Source organism: Osmerus eperlanus, chromosome 1 (assembly GCF_963692335.1).
Source record: "Osmerus eperlanus chromosome 1, fOsmEpe2.1, whole genome shotgun sequence".
NCBI classification, from domain to species: domain Eukaryota; kingdom Metazoa; phylum Chordata; class Actinopteri; order Osmeriformes; family Osmeridae; genus Osmerus; species Osmerus eperlanus.
Window position 1 is genome coordinate 13,724,078 of NC_085018.1, and position 12,355 is coordinate 13,736,432.

The 12,355-nt window shown below is 44.3% G+C and overlaps 1 protein-coding gene across 1 annotated transcript; it reads left to right on the plus strand.

Annotated features, from left to right (window-relative positions):
- Positions 1-91: 91 nt before the first annotated feature.
- On the plus strand, positions 92-10,717 carry aldh4a1 (aldehyde dehydrogenase 4 family, member A1). Its single transcript, XM_062461504.1, has 15 exons — positions 92-295; positions 3,231-3,324; positions 3,877-3,969; positions 4,301-4,348; positions 4,552-4,707; positions 5,328-5,477; positions 5,685-5,759; positions 5,984-6,171; positions 6,664-6,737; positions 6,955-7,151; positions 7,388-7,435; positions 7,533-7,685; positions 7,906-8,027; positions 8,799-8,917; positions 9,235-10,717. The coding sequence occupies exons 1-15, from the start codon at positions 255-257 to the stop codon at positions 9,345-9,347; spliced, it is 1,671 nt and encodes a 556-aa protein (XP_062317488.1). The 5' UTR covers positions 92-254; the 3' UTR covers positions 9,348-10,717.
- The last annotated feature ends 1,638 nt before the right edge of the window (positions 10,718-12,355 follow it).

Below are 12,355 nucleotides of genomic sequence, written 5' to 3' on the forward strand. Positions count from 1 at the left end.
TGATAATGATGAGCGTGCAAATGTAATAGTATCGTTTTAAATACTAAATACTCTCTCGATACGCAACCAAATGGTACGGTCCTACCCTACACTCGCGATACGTGGATACACGGATCTGGTGAAACAATCTCAAGACGGGGTTTAGTATTTCATGTATCTTATCAGAGATTGATACAGTAACTGGTGTCCCCGATCAATCGCCGGTTGTATTTCCTGTCTTTTTTCCCCCTCAACTTATATTCATCCATCGAGCCATGCTGCGCGTGAGATCGGCGCTCTGCCAGTCTTGGAGGGGGTATGTAGGCTACTACCACACTGAACACACACGAGACTAAATAACCTAAGAAATGACTTTATGAATGTCACTTATCTTTTATGACAGTTTGAGATAGGTTTCGAAGATACTTTCGTCGCAGGAAATATGAATAGAATAGTACTCATACTAACTGCCAGTAAGGAATGCCAGAAACTAACTGTTATGTAATGAATTAAGATACCGCTTTACTGGTGTGCTCAACGTGAGAGGTGAGCTTCAAGTTGCAGCCCTGCGACCAACATCTAGATCTTAAGGTTTCCAGCTCCTGTTGGCCCGTGAAGACGACGCGGACGTGCAGATGCAGTGTGCAGCACTTCCTATATGGGCTCTATTCAAGTGTACCAGAAACACTAGCAGCGCTTACATGCAAACAGAGCAGCATTTTGAAACTTTTAGTTATTTGCATTGGATTCTTTTCACACCTGAAAAAACATATGGAAGTCCAGATGGACGAGTATTTAGTTCGCCCCCTCACGATGATAAAGATCAATAAACACTGTTAAAGATTCTACTGCAGGATTTGACTGAGAACCCCATGGGTGGAGAACAGCTGTTTGTATTGGTCAGATGACAGATGATGAGGAATAAGGTCTCAGAAAAGGAGTCCAACACCAGAATTGTTTGACTATTTGCTCCTCTCTCCACTTCAGTTAGGCCCTATCTCTGAGACTGACCTTCTGTGGCTGTTAAAACTACAGTAGTTAATCATACATAACGGTCTGTGGGTGCCAGGATGTGGTCAGGTGGTGGAAGTCTACTATCGCTTTTAAAGGATTTAGAAGGACTTGTCAAATGAAATGCCCGAAGAAATAAAGGTTATATAAATGAAAGGAATATATAAAGGAAACAACAACAGCGTGTTTGGTTAAGATTTGCAGAAGGTATGTCAAACAGCACAAGTTGCTGAACTTATACACAGCCTATATTCCCTTAGACTGTCCTTGGGATTAAGTCTAGCCTACTGTCTAGGAGTAAGTATAATAAAATAAGTACTACATGTTTTATACCACATCTCATCTCAGGTTACTCATTACAGCTTTAAAGATGGTCGATGTGGGGCAGGTTACCAAATAGCATAGTGACTGGATGGGAGACTAACAGAACAAGCCTTAGGAGCATATCAGACCTATCTGTCTACGTAATATAAAACAAATACAAATGTTTTACTGTTTTGTTGTTAGGGACTATACTGTGCTTTTTACAATATACCGATATTATATACATATTATCCTTGAACAAACTTAATAATGTTATTTATTCAATTTCCATGGAAACAACCATAGCCACCAACCACCAAACAGGCTATAGTGATGTCCTTGTTGCAGTATCGAGTTCGGTTTTTAGAGAACCTTCAAAGTTCAGGAGGGGACAATGGTTCTGAAAACCCACCCTGATGCTCTCCACCACAGCAGGCCAAGAGTGCCTTGGTGATTCTGAAGGACCAGCAGGGTTTTAGCACCCAAGAACAGCCACCATCAAGAACCTTGGTGTATAACTGCCCCATAGACAAGAAATATATGTTGCTGAGGCAGCATCCTATGGTTAGAGCGGAGAGAAAGAACAAGGACCAACCTGATTTTGGCTTGTTGAGCAAGGTAGACAAAGAAGCCCTGATGGCTCTGAGCAGCAATTCACTGATATGGAAGGACCAGAAGATTCTCACCACACAGCAGCCACCATCAAGAATCCCCATCCGTGACGAAAATGTCTTCCTTCCTTCTCTCAAACCTGCTGTTGGGAAGTCAGACAAGACCGGCAGTGAAGCGCCGATTGCCCAGAGAAACAAGTGATGCCCAGAGATCGCTCCTTGGTCCTGGGTATGAGAATCCAGCGGCTGCTGCCTTGGTGCCCCACAGGCCCTTGGGGGCCCCGTCGTCGTCTTCACCACAACCCGGAGGCAACTGTACAGGCCCACTAGATACCAAGGTGTCCCCTGTGAGAACCAGGGTCAGGAAGGCAACTATGAGAGCATGGCCCTGAAATTGTGCAAACTGGCATGCCAAGTGGAGAATCTCAATCAGAACCTGTTGAAGGCAACAGTGGCTCGAAGGAGAACACAACACTGAGAAAAACGAGACGAGGAATGGTGTATGAGTAGTTTCCTAATGGATAGTGGAGATGGAGTGACAGGAAGAGGAGGTTGTGGCTGTGTTGCAGTATGGACATTTATCAACCGAGGATGAAGTGGCTTCTATCAACCACCACAATACAGGACAACGTGTAGAGCAAGGCTCTACAATGTTCATAATGTTTAGATAACAAAGCAGCAATAGAAAATAACACTCATGATTTTTTTTCTTCTCAGTAAACAAGTTAATTCACTAACATAACACTATGCACTGATCTATACAGAAAATAAAGTATCCACTTCATATTGTCTTGCGGTTAGTTAGGTAGCCAACATTTCAGCCATAAAGAAAACACTGAAATAAACTGATTCAAACTATTGTGCCAGCATTTCACAGTCAGCACTGCTCATTTGGCTGTACCTGCATGGTAAAAGCGATATGAAAATAAGCTCTCAGTAACAGTATGACCAGAAAACTTAAATAAGATTTAAATGTATTTTTGAATTGCTAATTGAAATGTTGTCCAGCAAGTAAGTCCTCATTTGATGATGCCTAGCAAAGCAATGGAAATCAAATACATGTAGTACAGGGCTAAACCATAGGCCATTGGTTCATCCAAACAACGTCACTGCACGTCCTTGGGTCCCCCTGAGCCGGTTGATTTTCAACTTCATACTCTGTCCTGTTCTCGAGACGTGGACAGATGGACAAACAGAGACCGGGAAATCTAGTTAGATATTACAAGATACGCTGTCACCCCGACAGAGCTTTAAATGAACGTTAACACCGCAATGTTAATCTGTAACCATGTCTGTCTCTCTGTTTGTTCTCCTGCCTGTCTGCAGGTTTAAAACATTCCCCTGTGCTGCAGTGGAGGTGAAGAATGAGCCTATCCTGGGCTTTCAGGAGGGCAGTCAGGAGAGGGCAGAGCTGCAGAACGTTAGCGCTCACTTATTCTCTGATACACACATTCCATATTTTCATTAGTATACTCTCACACACCTCCATACTTTCACCAGTACACATTCACACACTCTCACACACCATACTTTCACTAGTACACACTCTCACACACCATACCTTCACTAGTACACACTCACACACTCTCACACACCATACCTTCACTAGTACACACTCACACCTCCACACTTTGTCTACTAGTACACACTCTCACACACACCATACTTTCACCAGTACACATCACACACCTCCACACTTTATCTAGTAGTACACACTCACACACTTCCATACTTTCACTAGTACACACACACACCTCCACACTTAGTCTACTAGTACACACTCACACACTCTCACACACACCATACTTTCACCAGTACACATCACACACCTCCACACTTTGTCGAGTAGTACACACTCACACACATCCATACTTTCATGCCCTTTAATGCGTAAACAGTTTTTCCTTTGGAGCCTGTAATCACAGAAAATCAACTGATTTGTGTTTCCTGTGTGTGTGTGTGTGTGTGACAGGCATTGAACGAGCTAAAAGGGACAACAGAGGAGATTCCCTGTATTGTTGGTGATGAACATGTGTGGACCAAAGACATCAGGTACCAGCTGTCGGTGAGTAGAGTCAATGGCTTGTCTGTAATCTGAGCAAACTATTGCTGCACGCTGCTTTGCTGACTGCAAACATGGAAACTTGGAAACCAAAACTCTCACTGCTCATATATACAGTACAGAAAAAAGTTCCCTTAAACTGAACAGACAGCTTTATGTCCCTATCATGTTTATTTGTATAAGCTCTGGTAATCGTTTGTTATCAGTTGTAGATTATCTCTGGTGTCAGATAAGATTCAGTGGCTTCCAGAAAGTATGTGTGCAGAGAAAGATTGTTTTCCCCTCTTTTGTGAGCTGTGTTAACAACCATCCTTCTTTTGTCTTTTACCAAAAGCCCTTCAACCACTCTCACAAAGTGGCCAAATTCTGCTATGCTGACAAGGTAATCATGTCATATTTGTATCAATAAAGAGTGCCTTTATACTTAAATGAAATATACAGTAGATAGACAGTTTCAGTTCATGCTTTCCTCCAAATTTCCGGGTAGTCTCTTTCAAATCACTCAAATGAAATGGCAACCTGTTGATAAGGGAGCTGTCACAACCATTGTGACAAATTCCTCATGCTTGACTATGGATCCTCCAGGACCTGTTGAACAAAGCCATCCTGGCGTCGGTGGCAGCGCGTCGCGAGTGGGACCTGAAGCCCGTCCAGGACCGAGCCCAGATCTTCTTCAAGGCTGCGGACGTCATTAGCGGACCTAAGAGAGCAGAGATCCTGGCAAAGACGATGATCGGCCAGGTACAGGAAGCCCTCAGTCCCACAGCAGCTATATCTCATTCTAGATAGCCTGCAGGTCTAACGTGACACACGGGTGTAGATCGAATGAACAATATTAATAGAGATCCAGTGACCAGTACTGATATACCTCCTCCCCCTCCTCTCCTTCCTCTCCATCCTCTCCTTCCTCCCTTTCCCTCCACTCCCTCCTCTCCCTCTTCCCCCTGCTCTCCCTCCTCTCCCTCTTCTCCCTCCTCTTCCTCTTCCCCTTCCTCTCCCTCCTCTTCCTCTTCCTCTTCCCCCTCCTCTCCCTCATCTCCCTCTTCTCCCTCCTCTTCCTCTTCCCCTCCCTTTCCCTCCACTCCCTCCTCTCCCTCTTCCCCCTCCTCTCCCTCTTCTCCCTCCTCTTCCTCTTCCCCTTCCTCTCCCTCCTCTTCCTCTTCTCCCTCCTCTCCCTCCTCTCCCTCTTCTCCCTCCTCTTCCTCTTCCCCTCCCTTTCCCTCCACTCCCTCCTCTCCCTCTTCTCCCTCCTCTCCCTCTTCTCCCTCCTCTTCCTCTTCCCCTTCCTCTCCCTCCTCTTCCCCTTCCTCTCCCTCTTCCCCCTCCTCTCCCTCCTCTCCTGTGCCGGTCCTCTCTCCCAGGGTAAGACGGTGGTGCAGGCGGAGATCGATGCTGCCCCGGAGCTGATCGACTTCTTCCGGTTCAACGCCAAACACGCCATCGAGCTAGAGGCCCAGCAGCCCCTGGACAGCGACGGCAGTACCAACACCATGCTGTACCGCGGCCTGGAGGTACGGGCTCCCTGTCTGCACCCAGCACAGCACCCTCCTGGGCCCCAGGGCCACCTACCTCTCCACTGTCCCTATATACTATCACTATCTACAACTGTATAATGAGAATCATATCATGATCAGAGTCTGAAAGGATTTTTTTGATGTGTCGACACTGGCTGTGTCCTCACCAGTTGTTTTTAACATATTATATGTGTTGTATTCCAGGGATTTGTGGCCGCTGTCGCCCCTTTCAACTTCACTGCAATTGGTGGGAATCTTGCAGGAACCCCTGCCATCATGGTCAGTCCTTCTTACTGTCTATGTTTGTGAGAAAGACATTCTCATAAACGTACTGTGACGTGGATTAATTGTTGAGGACAAGAATTCCCTGTGCCTGCTTGAATCTTCAGTGACAGTGGCTGTTTATTCCTGAGGTGTGTGGCCTGTGAATTTGATCGTTAATAATGTATGAGTTATTATTTGTTTTTTTTTCTACTTTGTCCTCTCCTTGGTCTGTGTGTCAGGGGAACGTGGTTCTGTGGAAGCCCAGCGACACAGCCATGTCGGCCAGCTACGCGGTGTACAAGGTACTGAGGGACTGCGGTCTGCCCCCCAACATCATCCAGTTCGTCCCGGCCGATGGGCCCGTGTTCGGAGACACCATCACCTCCTCCGAGCACCTGGCGGGCATCAACTTCACTGGCAGCGTTCCGTACGTCATCAGCACTCTATCAGTTAGCAATATTTACTTTTGAGATGACATTCTTTTAGCAGACCCTTTTATCCAAAACAACGTACATATTGGGGATGAAGTGCAGCAGAAGGTCAAGGATTAGTAGTGCATAGTTTTAACAATATTTTAGTAGTCAGAGCAAAGAAACAATCTCTATTTTCTAGCCACAGCGCAAAGTAACCCCATATCAGCTACTAGGCATGGTGAGCAATATAGTATCTTAGCTCCAGTGCAACCATAACATCGTATTAACATTAGTGCATAGCATGATGCAGAAATACTCTAATGAAAAAAAAAATCAAGTCTCTTGATAAAAAAAAACTAAGTTTGATAATAAAATGTATTTTGCGTTTTACAGAACAAGTAACACAGGCTGAATTAAAGGCAGTGACACATGCTAATACAAGCTCAGTGCTTGGAGCAGTGGACGCTGTACCTCAGGAGTTTGACAGACATGTTTTTCCTCTCCAGGACGTTCAAGAGGCTGTGGAAACAGGTGGCCCAGAACCTAGACATCTACAGGAACTTCCCCCGTGTGGGCGGAGGTAGGTGGCACCACCGAGCAAAACGTACTTCCCACACCGACGTGGATCGGTCCCACTACTCAAAGACGATCCCTTTTAACACTGGTCCTCGAGGGAATGGCAAACAACCGTTCCAAAAAAGACCAAGCTTCTCAGACACAGGAGGAGTTCACTTTGGATCGGTATGAAAACATTTCATCAGCTTCCCTGTTCCCTCCTCTCCTCTCCTGCCTCTCAGAGTGTGGCGGGAAGAACTTCCACTTCGTCCACAAGTCGGCGGACGTGCAAAGCGTGGTGACTGGGACCATCCGCTCAGCGTTTGAGTACGGGGGCCAGAAGTGCTCTGCCTGCTCCAGGATGTATGTTCCTGACAGCCTGTGGCCCCAGATCAAGCAGGGGCTCCTGGACATCCACAAGCAGATCAACCTGGGGGACGTGAGTAGAAAAAAGAACGCCTGTTGACCTCTCGTAAGCCTAGACATGCTTTCTTGTACACCATCGTAGTGATGGGTTCCTTGATTAGATAAGACCGATACTAATATACCGACTTTATATTTCATAGTAGTTGTGTGTTTACTCTGAGGGGGATAGAAAAACAGTTGAGGGCTTACCGATGTTTTAATTAGAAGTCAGGTTGTGATAATTGGGTTGTTTTGGTCTGTGCTTGACAGCCTGTGGAGGACTTCAGCACCTTCTTCTCTGCCGTCATCGATGACAAGGTACGCAACTTTCTGTAACTCAGGAACATTGGATTTCCACACTCGCAGGCTTGATTATAGTACAGGATCAGTGAGTCTCTGTACTCTTTTCCCACAGTCCTTTGCTCGTAACAAGAAGTGGCTGGACCATGCCAAGTCCTCGGCCAACCTGAGCATCATCGCCGGGGGCAACTGCGACGATAAGAAGGGCTACTTTGTGGAGCCTACTATCATAGAGACCACAGACCCACGGGATCCCATCATGAACGAGGTGAGGAACCTGTCGACGATGTAGGAAGTCGTTTTCACTTTTAAAAGCGTATTGCCCGGTGGCTTCATGTTTAATGGTTTTGGAGATACGGGTCTCCTGCCAGAGTTCACACATCTGTGACGGAGCCTGTTCACCTTCATCCCAACCCCAGTGGAGCTAGCTCGTCTGGACTGTACATCTGGGTGTATTAAGACCCTCCCTCTGTCTGCGTCTCCTGCAGGAGATCTTTGGGCCGATCCTGTCTGTGTACGTCTACCCTGAGAACGACTACAAGCAGATCCTCCAGCTGATCGACAGCACGTCGCCGTACGCCCTCACCGGAGCTGTGTTCGCTAAAGACAAGTAAGACACACACACACTCTCTCTTTCTTTCAACCCAGCTCTGTTCGATTTCAGTAACTTGTTCGACTTCTAACCATTTTCCTTATTGTCTTAACTTTATTTATATAGTGCATTTCATACCAGGAGGCAACACGATGCACTTCACAGTGGGAGGGGGGGGGGGAATGGGTTGGGGGATGCAAACACTTTTTGACACTAATTTTCCAGAGGGAAGCAAAAAAACGAGATCACCCATTTGGGCCATCTCTGAAATGAGAGATCGAGCACTCTCCTGGAGAATGTGAAGTGCCAACGTATTACAAAGCACACGCATAGCATGAATGAATACTACTTCATAAGACACATGACATGTTATACAAACAACAATAAAAAATATACAACACGGTGCTCAACTACCTGGCATGGCCAAAGGAGTACAGCTGGATGAGCTAATTATCAAAAAGAATATATATATCGCCTAATTAATCATGTTTGATGCTATGTTGAGCTGCACTTAGCGAAGAAGCCATTAATCTCATAAGCCGCAAACAGGCACTGCTCTAGTAATAGTAATTAGGCCACTTTAGATAAAACAATGTACCCATGAACTGTGTATGCGGTCTATATAAATGTAACATGCAGGCATCTAATAAAGGTTTTATATGATACATTCAGAGGATTGTGTCCTAATAAGCCAACTTTGGACAGTCCCCGAATAGTACAGTCTCGTGTACTGTCTTTGAGACCTGTGTCTGTTCAAGCTATGTCCTAACCATGTGTCCTGTCCTCCAGGACTGTGGTGGACGAGGCAGCCAGGGTCCTCAGGAACGCCGCAGGCAACTACTACGTCAACGACAAGTCCACCGGCTCCATCGTCGCCCAGCAACCATTTGGTGGCGCCAGAGCCTCAGGTGAGATTAGCCTCTGTCTGCCACCAACCCATCCCATCCCTGCTCCTTCAGAGCTGCCATCCCGTTGGTGTTCGCTCCGACGTAAATCCAGCACGTGGCCCTAATAATTATCTGGAGCACGTTTATCCTTGGAATTTTTTATTGGATTTTATATTTTGGAATGATTCACTGTAAATTAGTGTGTTCTGTCATGTTGCAAAATGCAAGTTTCAGTGATTTTTATAGTTCTTATAACAAGATGAGTTTCTGAGTGATCATCTCTATGGGGATGCATTTATGAATAGGATTGTAAACCATGAACTCGACTGTCTCTATAGGAACTAATGACAAACCTGGCGGCCCCCACTACGTTCTGCGATGGACATCACCGCAGGTTGTCAAGGAGACCCATGTACCCCTCCAAGATTGGAAGTACCCCTACATGGGCTAGAGATGAGGTATTGTAGTTTCATCTCGTCCAACCTAGCCTCCTATCCCCCAACTAATCCAATTTTAACCCTCCAGAGAACAGACTACCCCCTCCCTTAGACCCATATCTCTCACCCATACAAGACTGGCAATGAAGTAAGAGAGAATTGTCTCCTTGAACCCATCCTAATATTGGCCCTCGATGCCCTGATGAGCCTGCACTGAACCTTACTCACGAATAAGAATGTAATCAGCTGCTTTTAAAGGGAATTGCTGCGCCATAGCACCTCCTGGTGGATCGTCTGGAGTGTGACGGCCTGCTGAAAGAAGCTGCTTGTGTCTGACAGACACAAGGATGGTACAAGACTGTTTCCGTCCATGGGTCCATGGACCCAATCAAACTGTTGTGGTCAACCATGGATTTTACACATGTATAGCTACTTCCTGTTACACTGATGCGTTTCCTGTTATTGGATATGGCCGCTGTGTGTTCCCTTAATCTTATGGTATTGTCAGTGCAGAAGACCTGTATTACCATTGCTATATACATCTGTCATTAGGGACAAACTGTATTCATTGAGTCTTCCTTTTATAGATGTTTTAATAACCCAGAAAATAGACATCAATGCAGCATCCTTATAAGGACTACATTTGAGGCTGAAAGCAAAGCAGACTTATATAAGTGTCAAGGTCAAAGTCAACATGTTGTGTATTGTTCTGAATAGAACATTGTAAAAGAAAAGGTTCCTAGTGTTAAAATGTTCTGAACATGCAGATGTTATATCAGAAGTACACTTCTAATTGAAAATAATCATTTTAGTAACATTGGGTCTTTGTAATCTGATACACTGGCTGAGCTGTCAGAGTGAAATGCCCCTCCTCACACCTTCTCTGATTGTACGTAGACTGACTGGCTTATAGCATGTTCTGTATGGCTGTGGCCATTACTGATGGTCATTACTTTATGTCATGAATAATTGAGTATTGGGTACTGTTGGGTATTAATACCTGGTTTAGGCATATATAATCCTTAGCTAGACCCACTTTAACCCTAAACAGGCTAGTACTTCAAAGAGCTCATCAATATTTACCTCATCACCTGCATACTTAATTTCACTGATGACAGACTGGTTTTACGGAGAGCGTTTGCACTTTTCTCAAAATGGATGAGTCATTGAGTGTGAGGATGGTCAGTCTGTAGGCCTCAATCTGTTTCAGTAAAAAAAAGGAATGGGGGGGAATTTATTTTCATAAAATGTATTTTGTATTTTAATTGTCTGTTTTACTGCAGAATGCAATTAGAAGTGAATTATCTTCAAAATGTGCCTGTATTAATGTAGATTGAATTATAAATGTAATCTGTGACAATATTAAATTATTTCAGTAACAATATAGAGTACTTTGCTTTTGTATTATTTTTTGTGACGTGAATTAATTAATAATAAAATATCAAGATTAATTTGATTTGCAGTTTTTACACTACTTTTGTACCAATCGATGTCTTAGATGGTCCTGATAATTATCTCCCTCCTTTTTACACCATACTCTTAGGACGACAACTTCTAGAACTATATGTATATGTATTTAAAAAACTGCTTTCAAAGTACACAAGCAAAACATTTTGTATTGCTGGTCTGGCCAGGATATTTAGTGTGTCAAGAAAAACACCTCCATCTTTTCTCTCACATCAGGCATACCTTTAGTGTCACAGACTCCTGTGACATTGACAGATAACAGGATTCCGAGGCAGTGTCACCTAAGTGCTGCCACACTCCCACGGTTCATCATGTTGTGCGAGGGCAGAGAGACACACTTCTACACACCTCCAGTGAGAACATGGGGATGTATCTAAAATACTTTTCCTAGAAGGGCTTAGCGATATAAAGATGCTGCTTAAAAATAAAGATATATTATTTGAAGTAGTTTTATAGCAATTTATACACAGCATATTTAACAGCATCTTTCAGTGCCACAACACCTATTTGATAAATTGACCAATCAAGGAATGTAACACCGACAGGGAACAGATAATGCCCAAACTTGGGTATTCATTTAGGCTCTACAATGAATCCCATAAGTTTACAGATTAACCTAGAGGGCTAATGGTTGAATGACATATTCAATAAAAAGGAATGTGAATATATGAATATGCAGAACACATATTTGCACAATACACAGAGGGACACCAAGATATAATGACATCACTGTGGGAGAGTGCTTTTTAGCATACATTTTCTTTTGTTCATGTCAAAGCTATTCTGGTCTTTCATGGTCTTTCGTGAAGTTATGTCAAGAATGCCAGGGCTAAGTGCATTTATCATCCATGCTGCTGCAGAATGCTTTGTTATGTAGACTAATGCAGTATAATTATGTGAAGAACAATTGGGACATCTGTATGTGGCATTCTTCAAATACCTCTAACAAAATGGTATTGTTTCTATCATTAGACATAGCCTACTCCTTCCCACTCAAAACAGAAAAGACTTAAATAAGCAGTATAAACTAACTGTATTCTCTATTTTACATCCTGACCATATGTCAACACGTGGTAGCTACACAGACAAACGTGGGGTTAAGAACGTTGGCGCGAAAAGCACCACACTTCTAATTGACTTCTTTGAATAGTGTGAGTGTGGGAAAGCTCAGGTTATCCGGGGGTTTCCGGGTACGGCGGGGCTGCCTTTGTGTTCTAAACAGCAGCTGGACTATTGAGCTTGAAAATGTTTACTCAATAGAATGTGCATGGGTCTCATGTAGCCTCCCGCCAGAACTGTCTGGCTCCAGGCTTTCTTGAAGTAAAAAAGATTAATGGGAAAAATTAAGGGGCGAGGCTTCCTTCAGAAATCCAATTTGAAAACTTGGGATCTTGAATGCAGCTTTTCTCTGTCGGCGTGTGTGTGTGCGCGCGCGTGTGTGCTTGTGGATGGGGGGAGGTAGATAGAGATGATGTGGTTTATCAAGTAGGCAATTTGATATACCTAAAGTTTTAATTCCTGAATTGGGAGAAGACATGCTGCATACCCACGATTT